Genomic DNA, 24,847 nt, shown 5'->3' with positions numbered 1-24,847 from the left:
GGACAATACAACCGCCCTTGCATACATTCGAAAGCAAGGAGGTACTCACTCGTATGCCCTTTACGAGCTCGCAAGAGACCTGCTGTTGTGGACATCTCAAAGGAACATCTCTCTTTGACGAGGTTTTGTTCACGGAGTAAGGAACTGTTGGGTGAGCAGACAGGCTGAGCAGAGGAGGAGGAACCAGGTCCTTCATACCGAATGGAACCCTCCACTCAGAAGTTTGCCGGGATCTCTGGTCTCTTTTGGGGACTCCTCATGTCGACCTCTTTGCCACGTTCCTCTCAACGAAGACTGGAAGTCTTTTGTTCAGTAGTAGAGACCCCAGAGCTCTAACAGTAGACGCTTCCTGCTAAATTGGTCTCATGTAGACGTTTACGCATTTCCCACCCCATTCAAGATTCTGGGGCAAGTGCTCAGGAAGTTTGTGACTTCAAAGGGGACAAAAATGACCCTGATAGCCCCTTTGGCCAGCTCAAGGAGTGGTTCCCAGAGGTGCTGGAGTGGATGTAGACTTCCCCAGATCCCTTCCACAAAGAAGGATCTTCTCAGACAACCACACTTCGAGAGGTTTCATCAAAACCTCCCCGCTCTCGCTCTGACTGCCTTTCGACTATCGAAAAAGACTTGTCAGAGCGAGAGGCTTTTCTAGCAAAGCAGCAAGCTCGATCGCTAGAGCCCGGAGAACTTCCACTATCCGTTTGTTTACCAATCGAAGTGGGAAGTTTTTAGAAGGTGGTTGTAAGTCGAAGAAGTTGTCCTCCTCCAGTACCTCTGTAACAGAAATCGCTGATTTTCTGTTATTTTTGAGAGAAGAATCGCGTCTCTCCGTAGCCACGATAAAGGGCTATAGATATGCTTTCGGCCGTCTTTAGAATAGAGGCCTAGATTTTGGAAACGATAAAGATCTACATGATCTGATTAGATCTTTTGAGACCAAGAAGTCTAAGATTACTTCTCCCCCGAACTGGAATCTAGACGTGGTACTTAAGTTCTTGTCCTCAGCGAGATTTGAACCCCTGCATTTGGCCTCGTTTCGTGACATACGAGAAAATGTTTTTTTTTCTTTTGTCACTGGCGACGGCGAAAAGAGTTAGTGAGCTGCACGCCCTTAGTGATTAAAGTGGGTTTCAATCTAGATTCAGCCATCTGTTCCTTCAAAGAATTATTCTTGGCGAAGAAGAATGAAAAATCCTTCGAATCCCTGGCCGAGAACTTCGAAGTAAAAGGCTTATCGGGTCTCGTCGGCGAGGGAACCGGAGAGGTCTCTTTGCCCAGTAAGGGCTTTAAAGTTTTACATACAGAAAAAAGAAACAGTTTGGGAGGTCTAGACAAGGTCTTTGGTGCTCGGGTGAAGGATCCATCAAGACCTATGTCTAAGAATGCTTTAGCCTTTTTTTGTTTTGTCAGGAACGTCAATTACGGACGCTCATAAGGCTTGCACGATGATTCTTTCAAACTCCTGAGAGTAAGAGCTCATGAAGTGAGAGCAGTGGCCACCGTCTCTCTCTTTTCAGAGAAATATGTCACTTAAGAATATCTTGGAATGCGACATATTGGAGATGTAATTCTGTGTTTTGCTTCTCACTATTTGAAGGACGTTCGTGTGACCTATGAAAAAATGTTTTTCTTTAGGTCCTTTCAGTGTCTGCGGGCACAATCCTGGGTACAGGAGCAATAACACCATCCAATTAAGTACTACATAAGTCTAATAGATATGTTCTAGACTTTCTGCTGAACAAGTGCAGATGCCGCACAGGCGGCCAGTCACTTTCGTTCAGTAAGGAACTCTTGTGATATCTTTTATTAGATGAGTATCATAAATTTTTTTTTGAAAAATTATTGTGTGCGTGTGCAATTTGGTTTGAGTTATGGTTGTTGCGAAGAGTTTTGGGGATAACTCGGAGCAAATTTTAATACTAACATGGTGGTTAGGATCAGGTGGTCGGGAGTGGTTGTGTGCTCCTTAATAAGGTGTGTTGTCATATAAGTGGATCAGCACCCATTGACAAAGTCCTTTCAGGCTCTGCCGAGTAAGTGATAAGACCCCTTTGGCAGCCCCACCCACAAGAATTCTTGGGCCATAGATCACATATCTCGCTAAAGTTTCTTGAGGTGATGCAGACTACGGGGGCAGGGGCAAACACCACGAAGTCTACCACCTATCAGGTAGGAACCAAGGTTTATTATTTATACCTACACATATGTTGTTTACCTGTCTATTCCAGAAGTAGCTGTCTCTTACCCTCCACCGAAGGGTGCCAATCAGCTATGTATATATCTGACAGGTAAGTTGATTGTATGAAAATGATATTGTTATAATACAATAAAGTTTCATACATACTTACCTGGCAGATAATATACGATTAGGGCCCACCCAGCTTCCCCGCAAGGAGACAGGGGGAAGAGAAAATATATGAGTAGAAAACGGGAATGGTTCCTAGTCCTGCCGCCCAGGGCAGGCCGGTAGATCACCTGACCTACCTGTAGCGTTAGCTGGCGCGAAATTTGAATTTCTGTCGGGGACGACGGAGTCTTAGCTATGTATATATCTGCCAGGTAAGTATGTATGAAACTTTATTGTATTATAACAATATCATTTTTAATACTTTCAAATAATAATAATTAATAATAATAATTGTAATTACAAAATTCATATGTGATAGTATTTTAAAGAAATACAATACGTACTAATCTATCCATGTCACTTTTAATTAAGGTTAACTCTCTCTCTCTCTCTCTCTCTCTCTCTCTCTCTCTCTCTCTCTCTCTCTCTCTCTCTCTCTCTCTCTCTCTCTCTCTTTTGCCACACAAGATAATAATGGATCATAGTGTTAACTCCCTCCCTCTCTTTCACTGGAAGCGTTATAAGTATTTTTCGAGAGAACAGAGAGAAGATAAAACACTCTCTCTCTCCTCTCTCATCCTCTCTCTCTCTCTCTCCTCTCTCGTCTCTCTCTCTCTTCTCTCTCTCTCTCTCTCTCTCTCTCTTTTTACCGAGATGAAAGAATTTTTATGGTACTAGTATGTAAAATGTTTATTGATAATTTCAGTTATTTTTTAATAATAATAATAATAATAAAACTTTAATTACAAAATTCATAATGGTCGTATTTTAAAGAGATGAAAATGACCTTTCCATTTCACTTGTAAGGATATTCCTCTTTCTTATTACTGAGATGAGGAGAATTTTTTATGGTAGATGCACGTGTTTATTATATTTTCAAATAATAATAATAATAATAATAAGTACTAGAAGTAGTAATAATACGATAACTAATTTCAAAAGAAAATTCTTCCCTTTGTCTTTTTCTGTATCAATTTCCCCACCTCAACTCGAGTGACACTCGAGCTTAACAATGCCATACAATGGTCAACGAATTTAATGGTTTTATGTAATTTCTCTCTCTCTCTCTCTCTCTCTCTCTCTCTCTCTCTCTCTCTCTCTCTCTCTCTCTCTCTCTCTCTCTCTCTCTCTTACTGAGATGAGATCATTTTCATGGACGTGTATGTAATAAGTTTATCATTAATATTTTCCAATAATAATACTATAAGTACAAAATTCATATCTGAGTATTTTAAATACAATAATCATTCCATTTCTCTCTTTTAAATACTGTAAGGACAACTCTCTCTCTCTCTCTCTCTCTCTCTCTCTCTCTCTCTCTCTCCTCTCCACAAGATACTTGTCATACATTTGGTATTTCTATTTCTTCCTTTTATCTCTCTCGCTCTCAGCAAAAGAATTGATAGACAGACAAACATAATTGCACAGTCCTTTCTTTCTCTCTTCTCTGGAGAAATATATGTATTTATGGGAGGGGGAAAAAGTTGCCTACAGACATTCATTTCAATCTATTGAAACCGTAAGGAGTTATTTCTCTCTCTCTCTCTCTCTCTCTCTCTCTCTCTCTCTCTCTCTCTCTCTCTCTCTCTCTCTCTCTCTCTCTCTCTTGTATTTTAATGAAAATATACAGTAATTTGTGAATACACAGTGTTGCACATGAAAAAAGTAAATTAGTGATAATTTTAGAGATACGCCCCTAAGAAAAATTGCAAATTAGTAGTGAAATTTTCCCGGTGGACATGTTTTCAAGAACGTCGTTCCGGCTTACGACGATTTTCGGGTTACGACGCGTCTTAAGAACGGAACCCCCGTCGTAACCCGGGGACCGCCTGTATTATTATTATATTTTTGACATTTTGTCCTACCTGAACAAAGGTTGACATTTTGTCTATCAATATTTTGTCGATCGACATTATATCTGTCGACATTGTGTCCATCAACATTTTGTCTGCACATACTACAAGGAAAAATTGCCGGAATACATTTGTATATGCATATTGTGGATCTGACAAACATGTCACACAGTGGATGTGCGATGAATCTAAATGCATGAACTGTGAGCAAAATTACCATTCAAGGTCTAAGTAATGTATGTACGTATGTATTCTATATATAACACAGTCACAGAATTAAAATTACTGCTGGAGAGACTGGAATGCCTATATGTAAAAGAGGCCAAATTACAAATTGAAAGGGAGAGGAATATATGATCCTGCTAGGAAACATACCGTTTCCACTATAATAATAAGATCAAACAATGAAAAAAAAATGGAAATAGATAAGAGTAACAAAACTCTGATAGATCATCTCTAGGAATAATAAAAACTGTTTTGCACGAAGAAAGTAAAATAGTTTAGAACCAAGAAAGGTATACAAATTCTAATATAGTAGATGTATGTTCATGTTCATTTGATATATTGGGGCAAATGGAACCACAAGAAGATAATATATGTACCACTGAAATATGTGGAGAAAATTGAATGAACTGGAAGCAAAAGATAAAAAGAGGCCTTTAGAAAAAACACCCAAGACCAAAAAGCCAACTTTTATTAGAGAGATATCTGTTAAATAAAGACAAAAGACCTAAAGAAAGAGCACAAACCAAAAAATTATAAAAATGTACCTGTGTCTCCTAAACATAATAAAACCATTAGAAGCAGATACCCAAAACATTGAAGAAATATTAGAAGATCAAACCAGTGACAAGGATGATTATGTGAAGGGAGAGGAGGTTACTCCATCACCAGTAATGGGTGAAGCAAGAGTAAATTGTACAAACTCAAATAGAGCAGGAAGTAAAATAGAAGAATTCATAAATTCAAACGTGTCCTGTATAAATAATTACAAAATCGGAAAATATTATTAAAAAACACATGGAACATTTTCCTCAATAGACTTAACTGTGTGCCTCAAGTATAGTTGACAGATTAGATTGGAACATATACTACCAGTGATCATTGATCATTTCTCAATATTAGTTTCCTTATTGCAAAATAATCCTGCAAAACATGTCCCTCACTATATAAAACGTATAAAGCCGATTGGGAGCAATAGGAAATGCACACTAGGAATATCCCACCATTTGAATATTTAAAAGACCATAATGAAACTAAGAAATTTCTTGTTGGTGTCATTAAAAATACTGCTGATAAAGCAATACCAAAATCAAAACCCCATCCAACAAAACACAAAGTTCCATGGTGGTGTGATAAGCTAATAGAATTAATAAATATGAAAAACTCGATAGGGAGATGATTAAATAATTTAAATTAAAAATTCAATAAAATGAATAAAACATACTGATATTAGAATAAACTTTAAAACATTTTTTATATTATTACTAGAAATTGATACATTAAAACCTCTCCACAACCAGTTATCTGCAAAATTTAAAAAGGAAGTAATTCTAGGAAGGACCATTTTATGGAGAAAATATATATCAGATCTCTCTAATAATATGTACTTCCATACAAAAAATATGGGAAAAATTCAGGAAAATTAATGATGCCCTTGTTAAATTGTCTAGACATGCCATATTAAAAGATGGAAAAAGAATACGTACATACTTTATCCAAAAGAAATAAGTATACAGTGGACCCCCCGTATTCGCGTTCTCCGGATTCGCGGACTCACACATTCACAGATTTCTATCAGGAACGTTTCCCCGCATTATTCGCAGAAAATTTGCATATTCGTGGTATTTTTCTATGAGAAATATCCAAAATTCTTGGTTTTTTTATCAATGTCATCACAAAATGCACTTTTTGTGATAAAACTATTAAAAAACCGAGTATAAAATTTTTTAGTGGGTTTTTCTTGAGTTTTAACTAACAAAATAGGCCGTTTTCAGTGTTTTTATAGGGGTTCCAACTATTGAAGGGGGGTCTTGTACGCATCCCCCGCAAATATGGGGGGACCACTGTAATGCAGTTGGAGAAATTTAGCAAATGTAAGTAGGTTCTACAGGCAGTCCCTGGTTATTAGCGTTTGGTTTTACAGCACTCATCTAGCGACAACAATAACTGGATTTTCATTGCTGATATGTGCTGATCGCCACATATTGGTGCCAATCCCCAGTTATCGGTGCTGATAAGCGCTGATGTTGCCGATTTTCAGTTATCAGAGACTTTTAGTTATTGTCGAAAGTCACGCTGTCAGGAATGGAAACCTCTCCAGCAATCAGGGACTGCCTAGTGATGAAAATTTAGATGAGCACATTTGCACAAAGAAAAATAATATAGAATTAATAACATTAAATTTCAAAACAATAGAAGATACACTATATTATATGTAGTAGAAAATTTAATATGGAAGAGTTGGAATACACTCTCTTTGCTCCTGGAGGTGACAGTATTTGTTTTGAGATGATTTGCCATTTAGCACCTTTGGCAAAATCAAACTTTTTACAGTTTTATATTAATCATTTATGGATTAGAAATTTATTTACAGATGACTGGCATAAAGCTGTAGTAATTGCTATCCCCAAACTTAGAAAGGATCCCAGTAATGTAAATAATTGCAGACCAGTTTCTTTAACAAGTTGCTTATGCAAAGTACTGCTAGAGAAAGTGGCAAATGCTTGACTAGTGTGGCACATTCAAGAATTTAAAATTTTGACTCCCACTCAATTCGGATCACAGTGTAACAGATTTACATTTGATTCTCTATCCAACTTGAAGACTACATGCGCTGAGAATTTGATCGAAAACAAATTACTGTAGTTGTCTTCTTTTTTTTTTTTTTTACATGGAAAAGGCATATGATACTACATGGAGGTATGTATGCAATACGTATTACATAAAAAGAGCTTCCGCGGACATTTACCTAGGTTTATCCAAAACATTTTGACAGATCACACTTTTCAGGTGAGAATTGATTATATACTGTCTAGTACATTTTTACTTGAAAATGGTGTTCTACAAGGAAGCGTACTCAGTGGCACACCGTTCAACCTTAGCAATAAATGATATCTGTAATAATTTACCTGTTGGAATTAAAAGTAACCTGTATATGGATCATTTTACCTCATTATTGTTCATATGCAATCAAACCTTCTGTCTTAACATTAGGGTAATTTCTTGCGCCTAGCTGGATCCGGTTAAAAAACAGATGAAAGCAAGTAATCTTGGGATATCTGGCAACTCATGCGTAGATCGGGTGAAGAGTAGTTAAGGGTTGCTCACCTACACCACCGCGTCAGTGTTTTCTTTATCCGCCTGGACGAGAGTCATGGTTAACCGCTCTTGGCCTTTACCTGGTTCATTGCCCGTTTCGCTTGTGTTTAGTGTGTGTGTGTTTGGCTGAGATTATGGCTTCTTCTGCTCCTTCTGGGCTTCGTCAACGTGTGTGCCCCAGAATTCCAGGTTTTCCGTGTTCTCATTTTTTGGCTTCGGCAGCGACTGATCCCCACATCACGTGTAGCAGGTGCCATTCTAATTTTTGTACTATAACGAATCCCTGCATGGAATGCCGGGCATGGCCTAAAGAGCAGTGGAAGTCCTTTTATAGCAAGAGAGAGCATCGGAGGGTTTCGACTCTTCCTTCATGGGAAGGTTTTTCGCCTCTTCCCGATGCTTCATCTCCTGCAGTATTCACCCCTCATAGTAGCATTGTTCCTGTGTCTCCTTCCTTTTCTTCCATTGATTCCATTGATTCATCGCTGGAAGTATCGGGAGGGCACCAGGCTGAAGTTTGAAATGTCGCCCATTCTTCTTCGGGAGTTATTTGATTCCCTGGAATCAAGATGGCGGTGATTTGGAAGACGCTCGGGCTATGGGGTCCCCCGTCCTTGGATGGGTTGCTAGCGCACTTTATGGAGCCTCGCTACTCCTCTCCTCAGGCTAGCAAAACCATCCCCCCTCCTCCCGGCCTCGTCTTCGTGGGTAGCCGAGGTCAGCCATCTTGTATTGCTCCGCCAGTGACTGCTGCCACTTCTTCGAGTCAGAGGGAAGCCGTGGCGTCAGCCCCACTGATGACGTCATGGGATCCGTCATTGTGTATTCCTCCGCCAGTGGCATCTGATTCCCCTTCACACTGAGGGGAAGCCGTGACGTCATCACCACTTGTAACGTCATTCCCATCGATGACGTCACTCCCAGTCGTCTCCTCTGCACTGCCTCTCTCAGCCGTGACGTCATCTCTGCCGCCCAGTTCGCTACATCTCCCTTCCATGTCATTGGAGCCTTCTCTTGCAGATCAGTCTGAGGTTATATACCAGGCAGTGCTTAAGAGGTTGGACTCTGTTTTGGGTGATAAGTTGGCTGCCTTGTCGGTTGGGAGGACTAAAAGGAAACGTGTTGCTTCCTCCCCGCCTCCTGCGAAGAGATCGCATAAGAAACCAGTGTTGTCTTCCTCTTCCTCCTCCCCCTCTACGCCACATCGGCGTATCAAGCGTTGGAAGGTTAAGGATTTTGCTCTTTCTTCACCTACGAGGGAGGAACAACACGGACGTGTTCTCGAGAGTGTTGGTGTTTTGGAGAGTGTTAGTGTATCTTCCCTTGTGCAATCTGCAGTGGCTGCTTCGTCCTCTGCGTTGAATCGCAGACATGTTGCAACCTCCCCCGACCGTGCACATCGCGAGCGTGTTGCAACCTCCCGTCCATGCACATTGCAAGCATGCTGCAACCTCCCCTGTCCGTGCACGTGATGCAAATGCTCCTTCTTCTCCCAGGCCTATTCGTTGCCGAAGGATCTCAAGGCACCTGTCAAGAGGTCGAAGGTGGTGAATGCAGAGTTGGTGCAGCAGGAGTGTTTGCCTGCCCCTCTCACTGGTGCTTCCAAAAATTCAACTCTGGGGGATTCTCCTTCGATCTTGAGTGTTCAGGATTCCTCTCCAACTCACGTTCATACGTCTGCCATGCCCGTGACCATTCACGGACATGTTAATGAGTCATCTGTTGGAGGAGTACGTAGTGATGTTCCTAGTGTTATAGTGGTTCGTCTCGGGAGCCGGCGCGTGGACCCAGCCCAGACAGGTTAGTTGGTGTTTCGGGCTGTTTGGCTGCTGAACCTTTCGTTAATTTTAATGGGGAAGGTGCCTTAGAGGAGCCTACACATCCTTCTCATCGTTAGTCTCCGTTGATCTCATTCTTGGGTTCAACAATTTGGAAAGTAGGACTCAGGCTCGGTCGTCTAACATTCCTTCTTGCTTGGAAGCCGTGGTGGGAGCTACACCGGATTCCAAATCATCTCTTCAGCTTCCTTTGTTGGGGCACATCCAGTCAGTCTTGCATAAGGTTAACGCCTCTGTTTCTGACCGGGACGGTTCGCTTCACTCTAGGGGCTCTGCCAAGCTACTACCCCCACCTCTCACGAGACATAGGAAATACTATACTACAAACTCTGCATTTTTGATGTCGCGCCATCTTAACCCAGACGTCATTCGCCTGAAGCCGGGATTGACTTTGGAACAGGTGAGGTTGGTGGCTCCGTCCTTGTCTCCGCAAAATGCCTCAGCATTGGAATCTACGGCAGCCTCCATGTTGCAGACAGTTTCTTGGCTGGACTTCTAGTCTGTGGTCATTGCCAAGATAGCTTCAGACAGGTCCCCAGAAGGGTTGGTTAGTGCATCCTCGTTTGCCAGTCTGTTGCAGTCCTGAGGCAAGGCGTTTTCATATATGGCTCACCTCAGTGTTAATTTATGGGCTAACCTTCTGATTAGATGAGACGCAGCTTTGTCTAGGATGGAGAAATCAGTTGACCCGGAGTCCTTGCTGTTATTGAGGAAAGGAGATCTGTTGGAGTCCCAATATTTGTTTCCTCGGTCACAGCTTGAGAATGCAGTAGACCGGCGCTGGGCTGACACCAAAGACAGACTGGTGCACCAGGCCTTGTCTAAGTCGGAGTCTCAGTCTTGGAGATGTCCGGCTCCTCCTCCTCCCCTCGTCCAGTAGCGGTCAAGGAGATCGTCACCTGGTAGGCTGTCGAGGAATTCGAGTTCAGCAGGGCCTCCCCGTTCGACTCAGCCTAGGTCAGAGGATCAACGCCTCGCCCCTTTCGCTCTCGTTCCTTTAAGCCAAGAAGGGTCCCAAGGGGCAGAGGTAAAGGGGGCCGTCGGTAGGTTAGGCGCCTCTCCCTGTCCTGTGCCACATGTCGGGGGGCGGGTGGGGGTTGCCTGGCAGGCCATTGGGCCAAGAAGCAGAGTTATGGGGCAGAGAAGTGGGTGGTAGATGTCTTTCGCGTGAGGTACCTACTACCATGTGACTTCTCTCCTCTTCTGTCGGACAAGCTGCAGCTCAGGAAGACATATCCTCCAGGGGTTTTGCAGTCACATCATCTTGGTGCCCAAGGCATCGGGAGAATGGAGACCTGTGATCGACTTATCCACTTTGAATCACTTTATCAGGAAGACACGGTTCAAGATGGAGCCCCTGCGTTCAGTGGTGGCAGCCGTGAGAGAAGGCGACTTCATGCTGTCAATAGAATTAAGGGACGCATACTTCCAAATCCCTGTTCATCCGACGTCCAGGAAGTTCCTTCGCTTCACTCCCGGGGACAAGGTCTTTGAGTTCAAAGGCTTGTGCTTCGGGCTGACAACAGCCCCTAAAGTGTTCACAAGGGTCTTCTCTCTCTTGTCAAGTTGGGCCCATGCTCAAGGGATCCGTTTGCTGAGGTACCGCGACGATTGGTTGGTCTGGGCAATTTCCAGGGAAAAGCTGCTGCAGGACAGAGATCGTCTACTTCGGCTCTGTCTGGAACTGGGTATTGTAGTCAACCAGGAAAAGTTGAACCTCTTCCCCAATCAAACGATTCTCTACCTGGACATGGTCATCAATACGACAGTGACAAAAGTTTTCCCGTCGGATCAGAGATTGGAGAAGTTGCGGATGGTGTCACGCAACTTCCTGTCGGATCCACATCAGTCAGCTCATAAGTGGCAGGTTCTTCTGGGAGTTTTGTCTTCCCTGGAGAAGCTGGTCCCTCATGGGCATCTTCATCTTCGGTCTCTACAATGGAGACTGGGAGAATTCTGGTCTCCAGCGGGGGACTCGCCCCTGATAATGGTTCCTCTGTCTATGGAAGTGAGAGAAGACCTTCGTTGGTGGTTGGACGACCAGAATCTTTCGAAGGGTGTCCTTCTGCGTTCTCTTACAACGGACTTCCTTCTGTTCTCAGACGCCTCCCTCGCAGGTTGGGGGACTCATTTTGGCGGCCTCATCGCTTCAGGCATTTGGAGTTTGGAGGACAAGCAGCAACATATCAACGTCTCTGAGTTGAATGCAGCCTTCCTGGGTCTGAAGGAGTTTCGGGAGAAAGTAGAAGGTCATTCTATCGTTCTCATGTCGAACAACACCATGGTGGTAGCCTATGTGAACAAACAGGGAGGACTGTTTTTTTTGTCAACTTCACACCTTGACCGTCGAGGTTCACCAGTGGGCGGCCAGCAATTCAGTAGAGCTCTCAGCCAGGTATATCCCAGACAAACGGAATGTGGTCGCAGACAAACTCAGTCATCGGGATCAGGTCCTAGGCACAGAGTGGTCCCTTCATCAAGTGTTAGCAGACAAGCTTTTCCAGGTTTTGGGAACACCCATGCTGGACCTTTTTGCAACTCGCTTCAACAGGAAGCTGGAGATATTCTGTTCAGTGGTCCCAGATCCTTTAGGATTGGGAGAGGACGCATTCCAACCTCCCTGGGACTACCTGGAGGTGTATGCCTTCCCTCCGTTTTGTTTGATCCATCAAGTTCTGAACAGGCTAATGAGTTCACAGGGTCTCAGGATGACTTTTGTAGCCCCTCTGTGGCCTCAGGCGGAATTGTTCCCAGATCTGCTGTCGTTGTCAGAGGTTCCGAGGGAGATTCCCCCTTGGCGACATCTGTGTCAGCCCCATGCAGAAAGGTTCCACCAGTCAGTAGAATCCTTGTCTATTCACAGTTGGAGGCTATCAAGTATCTCCGAGTGAGAGGCTTTTCTCAGAAAACAGCAGGGCATATGTCCAGCAGTCTTAAAGTCGACCTCCTCGGTTTACCAAGGCAAATGGGCGATCTACTGTGATTGGTGTCATAAACGGGGTTTTTCTCCACTTGCACCTCTATTCAGCGAGTATTAGACTTTTTAACCTTCCTCAGAGACCAGAAATGTTTGTCCATTTCTGCCATTAGAGGCTACAGGGCGGCCCTGAGTTTGGTGTTATGCCTTAAAGGTATCAACATCTCCTCATCCTGGGAACTTTCCTTGCTAGTTAAGGGGTTTGAGTAGTCGAGTTCTCCTAGAGAGCTCAAGCCTCCGACGTGGGATGTTTCCTTGGTTCTCAAGAGCTTCACAAAGAGTCCATATGAGCCCTTGTGTCGCTCATCTGACAGGAACTTGACGCGCAAGACAGTTTTCCTTCTGGCCTTGGCATCTTCCAAGAGGCTAGGAGAGCTCCACGGTCTGAGCTATGAGGTGAATCAAACCAGGGATTGGGGGTCGGTGTCCTTCGAATTTGTCCCGGAATTCTTGGCCAAGACCCAAAATCACTCTGTGCACAATGACAGGTTCACTTCGTTTTCCATTCCATCACTGAATTACATTGTGGGTGGTGATGCTCAAGAGCTTTTGTTGTGCCCTGTCTGGACTCTGCGTTGCTATCATAAAAGGACTCAGCACCTTAGACCAGGCTGCCGCAGACTTTTTGTTAGCACAGGCTGTACAAAGAAAGAGTTGTCTAAGAGTACTATCTCTTTTTAGATACGGGAGGCCATCAGACAGGCATACTTGACTCTTGATGATTCCACCACATCTGTACAGGCTAGAGCGCATGACGCTAGGGTTATTGGTGCCTCTCTGGCTTTCAAAAAGAACTGGCTGTACATAGAGTACTGAGCGCTGGTACTTGGTTACGCCAGTCCACGTTCACCTCTTTCTATCTTAAGGATGTTGCCCACAGATCTGTGGACATGTTTTCCCTGGGCCTTCAGGTGGGTTAAGGAATAGTCATGTCATTCGCTGGACTGGTCTGATACAGGTGAGTAAGGTAGTCATACTAATAGTGTGGTTGCTTAATATACAAATATCAAAGACTCTATTCAGTAGCATATGCTCCACTCCTTGGCAAGGAGGAGTTAGGAGTAGTACAAACCCTGGTGTATTGGTTTGCTATTGGACAGTCAAAGTTTCTCTTTGGTTCCCTATACAATGGTTCTTCCATATATCATTGTATGTCACTCAGGGTCTGAGTGGTTAGATATCAATTTATCTAGCTTCTCAACGGGCATCAGTCCCTCTCCAGAAGTCATTTCTTCTGGAAGCTGGACTGGTGGGTTGGTCCCAAGCTGGTTTAGGATGTCTTGTACCTCCCTCCAAGTATGAGTCTATCCTATTGTTAAGACCGAAGGTTTGTTCGTGTATGATCAAATGACAAATTTTCTAAGACAATTTGTATTTTTCATAGCTACAAACCTGAGGTCTTAACATTAAACTGCCCACCTCTAGCCGCCCGTCTGTGTGTTAAGATATCCTTAGTTGGGAAAGAGTAACATGGTGGTGTAGGTGAGTGACCCTTGACCACTCTTCACCCAATCTACACATGCGTTGCCAGATATCACAAGATTCCTTCCTTTCATCTGTTTTTTAACCAGATCCAGTTTGGCGTTAGGAATTATCCTATTGTTAAGACCTCAGGTGGTTTGTAGCTATGAAAAATACAAGAAAATTTGTCATTTTAGCATCCTGAATAAAACATGCAGAACAAATCTTTATTAAAAGAATAATAAAAATAAATGAATGGACATCATGTTTTTTTAAAATAAAGTGGATAAATGTGAAGAAATAGATTTAAAAATTAGAAACCATAGTACAGAGCTTCCCCACTTTTATGCAGGAATAGGTTCCAGAACCTGCTGTGGAAATAACTGCCAAATACCCAGGGCCATAGGATACTAAAATGTGTAGCGCCATAAAAGCAGCAATTTATGGCACCATAATGGGACGAGTTCCAGTTATCAGTGCCATAAGGCACCTCATGGTGCCATAAGGGTTTTTATGGTGTGCCACAAGGGTGCTTATGGTGCCATAAGGATGCTTATGGGACCATAAATCAAGCCCATATCATTGTGTTTTCTTTATGTTTTGTATGGATGCTGTACCTCATTACTCCTGATTTGATAGACTTGTGATTTTTATCTTTAGAACAACTTCAGGTAACCTGTGGTCTTATGCGATCTAATTTTGATGGCATGTAATTTACAAAACACTTTACCAAAATATGCAATTTTGAAGTCAGCCAAAGCATATACTTTGCAACTAAAACTGTTCTTCAATGACAAGGTGGTATACTAATTCCCAATACATGTGCTATAATTTTTTTCTGTGAATTTCTTCAACAGTATTTCCTGTAGGATATTGCTTTTTTGCCTAATATTTATTTAATTTTCTTGATAAATTTGCAGATCTGTCACACGATCTTATTACCGCGGTGCTGCAGGAGCCTTGTTAGTGTATGACTTGACTTCCCGGGACAGTTACAATGTCCTTGGTAACTGGCTAGGAGATGCAAGAACATTAGCTTCACCAAACATCATGATCCTTTGTGTAGGAAACAAAAAAGACTTAGAAGATGAACGGCAGGTTACTTTTATGGAGGCCTCGCGTTTTTGTCAAGAAAATGGTAAGCTGAAATATTCAATTTACAGAGATTTTCAAGTATGTACTGTATACAGTAATTAACCTATTCATAATGTCTGACTCCTCACCTGTATGAGCTCCTTTAAGAAAAAAACTATACTTACAGTACAGGCAGTACCTGGTTATCAGGAGGGAGGGGGTTCCATTCTTGGTGGGGTGCTGATAAGCAAAACCTGCCATTAACTGAAACTTGCCGCTTATGGTGCGGATTTTTGGTTAATGATGCCAATAACCAATTAATGATGCCTCTGTTAGGTATGTTATGGCGCCATAACTCTATTAAGTGTTGATAATCAAAACTCTGCCTGTTATGGCGCCATAAATTACCTAAACTGGATTGCCATTAACCAAGTCCGCTGATAACCCAGGACTGCCTTTGTAAGGATGTACATGAATGTTTTGCTGTAACATATTTTAGTGCTACATCATTTGAAATATCCATGGAGATACTTTTGTTGATATTAAAATAATTATGTAATGCTTGTGCATATTTCTGAGAGATAAAGTTGAGAATGAAATTGCACACTAGCAGTTTTGAACAGCAGAAACTATTAACTACACAGTTTGGCTTGAAAAAAATCAGTGCTCAACATGAATAGCATGTAGGTAATTAACAAAGTGAAGGTGCATCATTTATTATCATTATTATTTCCATTCCTAAAAATGAAAGTCTTAATGCATTGGCTTCTCTCTCATTTTTCAGAACTTATGTTTATGGAAGCAAGTGCGCTGACGGGGGAAAATGTTGAAGAGGCATTCCTAAAATGTGCCAAAAGTATTCTAGCAAAGATTGAAACAGGTAAGGTTGTGCTCAGGTCTCCTGGTATAATTACATTCTACACATTTTGTTATATCTGTCAGCACATTTGTAATATAGTTATTTCAAAATACCAAGGGAAAACTAGTCTTTTAAAGTGGACCACTTAAATATGTTATTTATAAAAATTTACAATAGTATGCCAGAAAGTCTTAATCAGCATAGTAAGCTTTCAGTTATCTGGATTGATAGAGCCAGGGCCCTGTTGGATATGAGTGAAATGCAGATAAGGTTTAATAGAGCTAGGGCCTTGTTGGATATGAGCGATATCCAGATAAGGTCTAGTGCAAATCTCTGTTGATTTAAAATGGCAACTCCTTATCCTTACTCCCCCTACCTTGTCAATACCACTTAACCATGAACACTTAGGATGCTGATAAACAGTAAAACATCACAATTTACACTAAAAACTTTATGCAATAGACAATTAGCCACCATATTTTCCCATTTTCATATAAGTACATAACTTACTAAGTAATCACGTAGCTAAAGTATCTACATAGTACCTAGCACGGGAACTTTTTAATTTCACAGTAGCGCTTTATTGTTTTACCTAGGCGACAGACCCTGCCCACTACTCGGGAGCACAGGAACAACCTGGCAGCCATTAAAAAATTTGTTTCTGCCACCCATGGTGTTTTAACATCTCTCCATTTGCAGCAACTTTAGTTGGATTTTCCAGTTGTTATTTCATGTTATTGGTGAATTTCATACAATTGTTTTATTTTGGTTAGAACAGACTATACGGTGCTCCACCACTTTTACACGGGACTAGGTTCCAGAACCTACTGTGGAATTGTAAAAATTCCCTCTAAAAATGCTTATAACTAGCTTATAACTGCCAGTTACCCAGTAACCCCTTAAGCTAAAATTTTTATAACTTAGTTTAACCTCTCACTGCTTATATGATAGATAAAACAAAAATATACCTTAAATTATCATACTAAAACAATTTGAAATAATTTCAAATTAAAATACACCTCAAACCATCATTGCAAAACACCCAAAGTAACCTTGCATTACAGTACTTTCCTACTACTGTTACTAAGTAGGCTATATACACACTAAAATGCCAACATAACTGCTTATTTTAACATATTTAAACAGTTCATGGCCAAAATTATGTACTAGTCGACAACTGTTATTCTTAATTATCCCCTACCATTCAGACGCACATTTTCTTTGGTCTACATAACTTTGCGCATCGTTCTGTGCCTATGTTTTATGTATATTGATATTTTCCTGTGTAGTAAGATTATTTTGAAGTTATATTTATTGTACAGGTACGTATTTTAGGATTGCACCAAATTGTATAGAGCATATCTAAAATACATGGGTAGTTTAGAATGACGGGACACGTGTCATACACTTGCTTTTTATTACTTGTTCTTTCAGCTACCACCTTTGTAAGGGAGCGTTATTATTCTTTCGTCTTTATTTGTTTGTAGGCCACCAGTGTATTGTAGTCTTTTATATTTTATTGCAGATTGTAGATTTGTAGATTCTCTGGATACTTGTAGTCTCCATATGCTTAGAAAGACACAACAAAGTTTTTCTTACTTCATTCACACTAATAAAAATATACAGTATTAATTTATAAGTTTTAGTTTGTCTTGAGAATAAAGATGAAGTGTTGATGTTTGAAGCCTTTCTTCCCCACGGCATTGGTGAGGAACCTCACCCTCTGGATGTTCTGTTCCTTCTTTGTTTTCTCTGCTTTTTCTGCTTCTCAGTAGACATCCTCCAAAGAGATGTCCCACCTAAAAGTGGGAAGGTCTTTGTCTGTCACTGCCTTCTGGTTTCCTTCATTGGTTGATCACACCATTTGTACCACCTGTTTGGGTGGAAATTCATTCTAACGTTTCGCTGGGGCATGACTAATGACGTCATCGGAAATGTCCTGGTTCCGGTGTGAGTTGAAAGGTTATTTAAATAAAGCAACAAATGCATTTATTTAATGGCCGCCCGTACGATAAACACTACTTGTTTGAGTTATTATGAGAACACTTCCGTTGCTCGCGCTACTCTCTCTCTCTCTCTCTCTCTCTCTCTCTCTCTCTCTCTCTCTCTCTCTCTCTCTCTCTCTCTCTCTCTTCTGTCTATCCATCTGTCTATCAGTGGATTTTTCTCTCTCTTTTTCTTTCTTTTTTTATCTACGCTATTTTCCTAACTAACGTTACATCACTCGGCCACCACCATACATTGTCCTCAGTGTTTAACTAAGCATAGACAATAACAATGGACATAGCAATAACTAAATTAGCAACAATTGGTAATAATGGACACAACTATAAAAATAAAAAAAATCTTTCCCCAATAGTGGAGGGAAAAAACTAAGCATATCAAATCATCATCAAGCAAAAATAAGCATATCAAATTATTATCAAGTAAAAAAACTGTTAACATGAATTGTCTATTATGGTTCATTTCTCTTAATTTCTGTCGGTATCCCTTGTATCTTTTTAATTATTAGTGTTCTTACTATCATGATAAACAAAACAACAGTTACTACTATTACCACTAGATTTACCAATGATAAAATTTGGGGTTACATTTTCTTTGTAGTAAAAATAGTCATCGACATAGTTTAAGTTTTCAAGTTTCTTTAATTCTAATTGAGACAATTTGAATTCTCTTATCTTATATGAGTAATTTTTATATGGCGCATGTTTCTTGAATTCATATGATGTAAGAATATTAGGTTCATAATATAAATGGTTAGCTATTATCAGTTGACATTTTGTAAAAGATTTAACATTTTAAACCTTATTTCTGTTGACACATTATTACATTTGATTCTAGCTACAACAATACAGTCCGGTCCCGAATTATGCGTGTTCGGATTGTGTGATTTCTCTTTTATGCAGTCGCCGTTCAAAGTCTGTGAGTCATGCGCCGCAAAACGTATAAAATCTATTGTCTTTTCAAGTATTTTAGGTGTGGGGGGGTTGGTATGCTGGTATCTGAGAGAAGGGGTTGGGGAAATGCTTGGAAGAAAAAAAAACTATTTTTCCTCCAAGGGGGAATGCAAGAGAAAGATATCCTTCTCAGCCATTAGCTAAGACGGAAAGCTCTGCCTCACACATTTGTGACGTCATAACGCAGTGTGTATGAATGATTGGTTTCATCGCCATCGTCATACATATTCAGATCTGCGAAGTGTATTCTGATCATCCGCATCATGTATGCATCTGCCTAGAAGTCGAAGAGGAAGACCTATTTTCTCAAAACTAAAAAGCTTGCCCTTAAGTTAAAGACGAAGGAAGGAGGAACTTCCCTTTGGGCAACGGTCGACTACTTGAAATCCATTATTGCTTAACATGAAGTAAGAATTTTTTTTAGGTTGACTTGTTTTGACCAACTTTTGGCATTTGATCATTTATTTTTTTCTATTGTTGAAACAGGTTTTGGTGAAAATGACTAGTAAAAGTGAATAACAGAGAAGCAGATGTGTTTGAGAGAGAGAGAGGAGAATCGTTCGATCTAAACTTTTCAAGAAACTGTCATTTCATGTTGAATTTTGAATTTTTATCATTTCTTTTTAAGAAATTTTCTTGTTGAATTTTGAATTTTTATCATTTCTTTTTAAGAAATTGTAACTTCATATCAAATTTTGAATTTTCATCAGTTTTTTATTTTACCGTAAAATAAATTTAGATGAAAACGATTACATGGTGAACGTGCCGGACAAAGAAACTGAGACAGGCGCTCCTAACCAAGTTTGTTTGGCCTAATGGGAGTGAAGACACGCATGATCTGCCAGTTCCCAAAACCTCAAATGGTTCACAAAGCCTTCCTTCAGCTGAAGAACTCTTCACAGAGGATGAGATAGAGGAGTTTGAAGGTTTTTTGGCAGAGGATAGGAAGAGGAAATTCCACCCAAAAGGTTTTTTAAAGGAAATGACTGTATTGTACAGTACACTTGCACCCAATGGTGGCATTACACGTGGGAGTTTTCACCATCCTGTGTGTAATTTTAAACTTTTTCAAGTTATTAAAACCTTTTTAATGTTTTATTTATCCATAAGAACAATTACATATTAGAAAAAATTATAGTATAGTACATAGAAAGTATTGAAAATGGGTAGTATCAAAAGTTTGACTGGGTAAGTTGCCATTTGCCTTGGCCCTAATGGAATTATTTTCATAAGGTATGTATTTTGAAATCTGCGAATTTCCAATTCTGTGAGGCCGTGGATCGACCAAATTCTTGCATAATTGGGGACCATACTGTAGTTGGTGAAATTTAAAATATTTCTTGATCAATTATATCATTACTAGAATCAGTCTTTCCCAACTTAGGATGTTTCAACAAACAGAGGGGCGGCTAGAAGTGGGCAGTATAATGTTAAGACCTCAGGTTTGTAGCTATGAAAAATACAAATTGTCTTAGAAAATTTGTCATTTGTTCATACTCGAACAAACCTTCGGTCTTAACAATAGGATAGACTCATACTTGGAGGGAGGTACAAGACATCCTGAACTGGCTAGGGCCTACCCATAACAATAGGATAGACTCATACTTGGAGGGAGGTACAAGACATCCTAAGCCGGCAGGGACCTACCCACCAGCCCAGCTCCAGAAAAAAATAACTTCTGGAAAGGGACTGAAACCCATTTAGAAGCTAGATAAACTGAAATCTAACCACTCAGACACTGAGTGACGTACAATGATATATGGGAGAATCATTGTATAGGGAACCAAAGAGAAACTTTGACGATCCAATAGCAAACCAATACACCAGGGTTTGTTACCACTCCCAACTCCTTGCCAAGGAGTGGAGCATATACTACCGAATAGAGGCATTGATATTTGTATATTAAGCGACCACACTATCAGTATGACTACCTTACTCACCTGTATCAGACCAGTCCAGCAAATGACGTGTCTATTCCTTAACCCACCCGAAGGAAGAAGGAAAGGTACAAGAGAAAGGAGGAGACCAGCCAACTCACTCATTCTCTCATCCACACAATCATCTCAGGTAAGATACAAAAGTGCCCTGTTAAGGGGGCCGGCCGGAACCCCTATATATGGGGGTATAGGGCGAAAAATGCAAAGTCATGAAAAAATTCATGGAGCTTCATATGGCAATTGATAATACATATACGAAATATTTCGTCAAAATTCTTCTTACTTTCGTAGTTACAGGGTAATTAGTAAACATAACTCAATAAGCCTAAAACATTCATCCGTACAAGAAAATGCAATATTTCTTCTTTTATCGTAAATTTTGATAATTATTGGCAAAGAAATTGTGAGAAATGGCATCTGTAGAGATTCCTTGGCTCGAAGAAGTGAGTATCTGTCTGGTTCAACCATGAATCAGTAGGAACACAGACTTCAAGTAGACTACACGTTCGAGTTTCACCTCGTGACATTCGCTTGCATTTACGTATGTTTATGTATGTTTCGGGAAGAAGTTCATCATGCCAATGAGGAAAAGACAAGGAAAACATCTTGCTAACATACAGACGAAGAAAAATCGCTCAAGTATTATTACAGAATATCGTAATATACACGTAGTTAGTGAAGAGAGAGGGGAGGGTTGTCTAGTAACGCCCCCTTCTTGCCTGACAGCACATGTCACACTGTGCCCAAGGCTACGATCTTTGAGCAAAGAGATCTTCATTTATGATAAATAACATAGTTTTGGTTTTTTAATACCCCAAAATGGAATATGAAATTCATAATAATCATGATTTATTAAATTGTCTTTGTAAAAAGAGTACACCTTCGAGTTTTACCTCTGACATTCTCTTGCATTTATGTTTGTTTATCTTTGTTTCGGCAAGAATGTCATCATGCCAAAGAGGAAAATACAAGGAAAACATCTCGCGCTAACATACAGAAGAAAATTCGCTGTAATAAGCCGAGTTAGTGAAGGGGAGAGAGGGGGTTACGTAGGAAGGAGTGCCCCATCTTGCCTCAAGCAGTGCCCCAGGCTACGATATATGAGCAAAGGGATCATCATTTATGATTAAATTATGATAAATAAAATAGTTTTGGTTTATTAATACACAAAAAAAGAAATATACATTCATAATAATCATTATTTATTAACATTGTCTTTATAGAAATACGAAGGAAAACTTTGAACGCCCATATCTCAAAACTATACTTGTTGACCTTCAAAATCTATCTCCTCACTTAGTTTTAAAGCTATAACATTGGAATTTGGTATATAACTCAGAAATACATTATAGAACAATCAAATAGAGCCCTTTTTTCCAATTTTTGTTTAGTCTTTTTTTTATAATTTTTTTTCTTGTGATTTATAGGGTTTATTTTTTTACCATATTGAAAAATTCATATCTAGCAAAAAAATTACTTTTAGAAAAAAAACTCTCCATTTGATTGGAGGTCTACATCAGGTCTATATATGGTAGTAATCCCAGGTCTTAATATTAAATATCAAGGGAGGAGATAGAATTTGAAAAATGGTTATTTTCGCAATAAATTGCCCTGGCGTCACAAAACCGAAGGTCAGAGGCGAAAATCATATGCGGTTTGGAGATGTCCCAAGTCACCTTATTAAGTGGTATGAATGTCAAAGTCCTGTTGTTAAAAAACAGCATTAGCCGGCCAGCCCCCTTAAGGGTAACTATGAGTTACACAACCTGTTGGGCAGCCTCCACAGGACCCAGGGAAAATGTGTCTGTAGATCTGTGGGTGACATCCTTAAGATAGAAAGAGGTGAATATGGACTGGCGTAACCAAGTACCAGTGCTCAGCACTGTATTTACAGCCAAGTTCTTTTTGAAAGCCAGAGAGGCACCAATACCCCTAACATCATGTGCTCTAGCCTGCACAGACGATGTGGCGGAATCATCAAGAGCAAAGTATGCCTAATCTGATGGCTTCCTGAATCCAAAAAGAGATAGCATTCTTAGACACCTCTTTCTTAGTACGTCCTGTGCTAACAAAAAGTCTGTGGCAGTCTGGTCTAAGGTGCTGTGTCCTTTTAAGATAGCAACGCAGGGCCCGGATAGGGCACAACAAAAGCACTTGAGCATCATCACCCACAGTCATTCAGCGATGAAATGGAAAATGAAGTGAACCTGTTATCGTGCACAGAGGGATTTTGGGTCTTGGCCAAGAATTCCTGGACAAATTCGAAGGACAATGACCCCCAACCCCTGGTGTGCTTCACATCATAGCTCAGACCATGGAGTTCTACCCTCTTCAAAGATACCAAGGCCAGAATGAAAACTGTCTTGAGCATCAAGTTCCTGTCAGATGAGTGACACGAACGCTCATATGGACTCATAGTGAAGCTCTGAGAACCAGGGAAACATCCCACATCGGAGGCTTGAGCTCCCTAGGAGAACTCAATTGCGAAAACCCCTTAACTAGTAAGGGAAGTTCCCAGGAAGAGATGTTGATACCTCTAAGGTGGAACACTAAACTCAGGGCCACCCTGTAGCCTCTAATGGCAGAAATGGACAAAAATTTCTCGTCTCTGAGGAAGGTTAAAAAGTCTGCTATTCGCTGAATAGAGGATTCAAATGGAGAAATACCCTGTTTACGACACCAGTCATAGTAGATTGCCCATTTGCTTTGGTAAACTGCAGAGGCCGACTTTCTGAGACTGCTGGACATATGCCCTACTGTTTTCTGAGAAAAGCCTCTTGCTTGGAGGAGACACTTGATAGACTCCAACCGTGAAGAGACATGGATTCTACTGACTGGTGGAACCTTTCCACATGCAGCTGACACAGGAGATGCCGCCAAGGGGGGATTTCCCTCAGAACCTCTGACAACAATGACAACAGATCTGGAAACCATGGCTTGAGGTCACAGAGGGGCTACCAAAGTCATCCTGAGACCCTGTGAACTCAAAAGCCTGTTCAGAACTTGATGGATCAAACAAAACGGAAGGGAAGGCATACACCTCCAGGTAGTCCCAGGGAGGTTGGAATGCGTCCTCTGCTAACGCTAAAGGATATAGGACCACTGAATAGAATATCTCCAGTTTCCTGTTGAAACAAGTTGCAAAAAGGTCCAGCATAGGTCTCCTCCAAACCTGGAAAAGTTTGTCTGCTACCACTTGATGGAGGGACCACTCTGTGCCTAGGACCTGATCCCGATGACTGAGCTTCTCTGCAACCACATTCCGTGTGCCTGGGATATACCTGGCTGAGAGCTCTACTGAATTGCTGACCGCCCACTGGTGAACCTCAACGGTCAAGGTGTGAAGTTGACAAGAAACCAGGCCTCCCTGTTTGTTCACTTAGGCTACCACTGTGGTGTTGTTCAACATGAGAACGACAGAATGACCCTCTACCTTCTCCCAAAACTCCTTCAGACCCAGGAAGGCTGCATTCAACTCAAAGACATTGATATGTTGCTGTTTGCCCTCCAAACTCCAAACGCCTGAGGCAATGAGGCCACCTAAATGAGCCCCCCAACCTGCGAGGGAGGCGTCTGAGAACAGAAGGAAGTCCGTTGTAAGAGAATGCAGAGGGACATCCTTCTAAAGATTTCGGTCGTCCAACCACCAATGAAGGTCTTCTCTCACTTCCAGAAACAGAGGAACCTTTAAGAGGGGTGAGTCCCCAGCCGGAGACCAGAATTTCCCAGTCTCCATTGTAGAGACCGAAGATGAAGATGCCCATGAGGGACCAGCTTCTCCAGGGAAGACAAAACTCCCTGAAGAACCTGCCACTGATGAGCTGACTGATGTGGTTTCGACAGGAAGTCGCACGCCACCACTCGCAACTTCTCCAATCTCTGATGCGATGGAAAAACTCTTAAAACTATCATATCGATGACCATGCCCAGGTAGAGAATCTTATGACTGGGTATGAGGTTAGACTTCTCCTGGTTGACTACGATGCCCACTTCCAGACAGAACCAAAGTAGACGATCCCTATCCTGCAGCAGCTTTTCCCCAGAAACTGCCCAGACCAACCAGTTGTCAAGGTACCTCAGCAAACAGATCCCCTGAGCATGGGCCCAACTTGATACGAGAGAGAAGACCCTTGTGAACACTTGAGGGGCTGTGGTCAGCCCAAAGCACAAGACTTTGAACTCAAAGACCTTGTCCCCGAGAGAGAAGCAAAGGAACTTCCTGG

General features: G+C 41.3%; 1 protein-coding gene across 2 annotated transcripts in view; it reads left to right on the top strand.

Annotated features, from left to right (window-relative positions):
- LOC135200254 (ras-related protein Rab-4B-like) overlaps positions 1-24,847 on the top strand; it is an 80,066-nt gene that overhangs the window by 33,622 nt on the left and 21,597 nt on the right. The window contains exons 4-6 of one of the 2 annotated variants that reach the window (XM_064228726.1): positions 14,718-14,935; positions 15,656-15,751; positions 19,174-19,208. In XM_064228726.1, the coding sequence (XP_064084796.1) occupies positions 14,718-14,935; positions 15,656-15,751; positions 19,174-19,193 (334 nt within the window). In that variant the 3' untranslated portion in view covers positions 19,194-19,208. Of the gene's footprint in view, positions 1-14,717; positions 14,936-15,655; positions 15,752-19,173; positions 19,209-24,847 lie in introns of those variants that run through there. The other variant, XM_064228725.1, reaches the window with a different exon arrangement.

The sequence above is a fragment of the Macrobrachium nipponense genome, chromosome 26, assembly GCF_015104395.2.
Source record: "Macrobrachium nipponense isolate FS-2020 chromosome 26, ASM1510439v2, whole genome shotgun sequence".
Lineage (NCBI taxonomy): Eukaryota > Metazoa > Arthropoda > Malacostraca > Decapoda > Palaemonidae > Macrobrachium > Macrobrachium nipponense.
The sequence above is the reverse complement of the archived record's forward strand: the minus strand, read 5'-3'. Positions and strand labels throughout refer to the sequence as shown.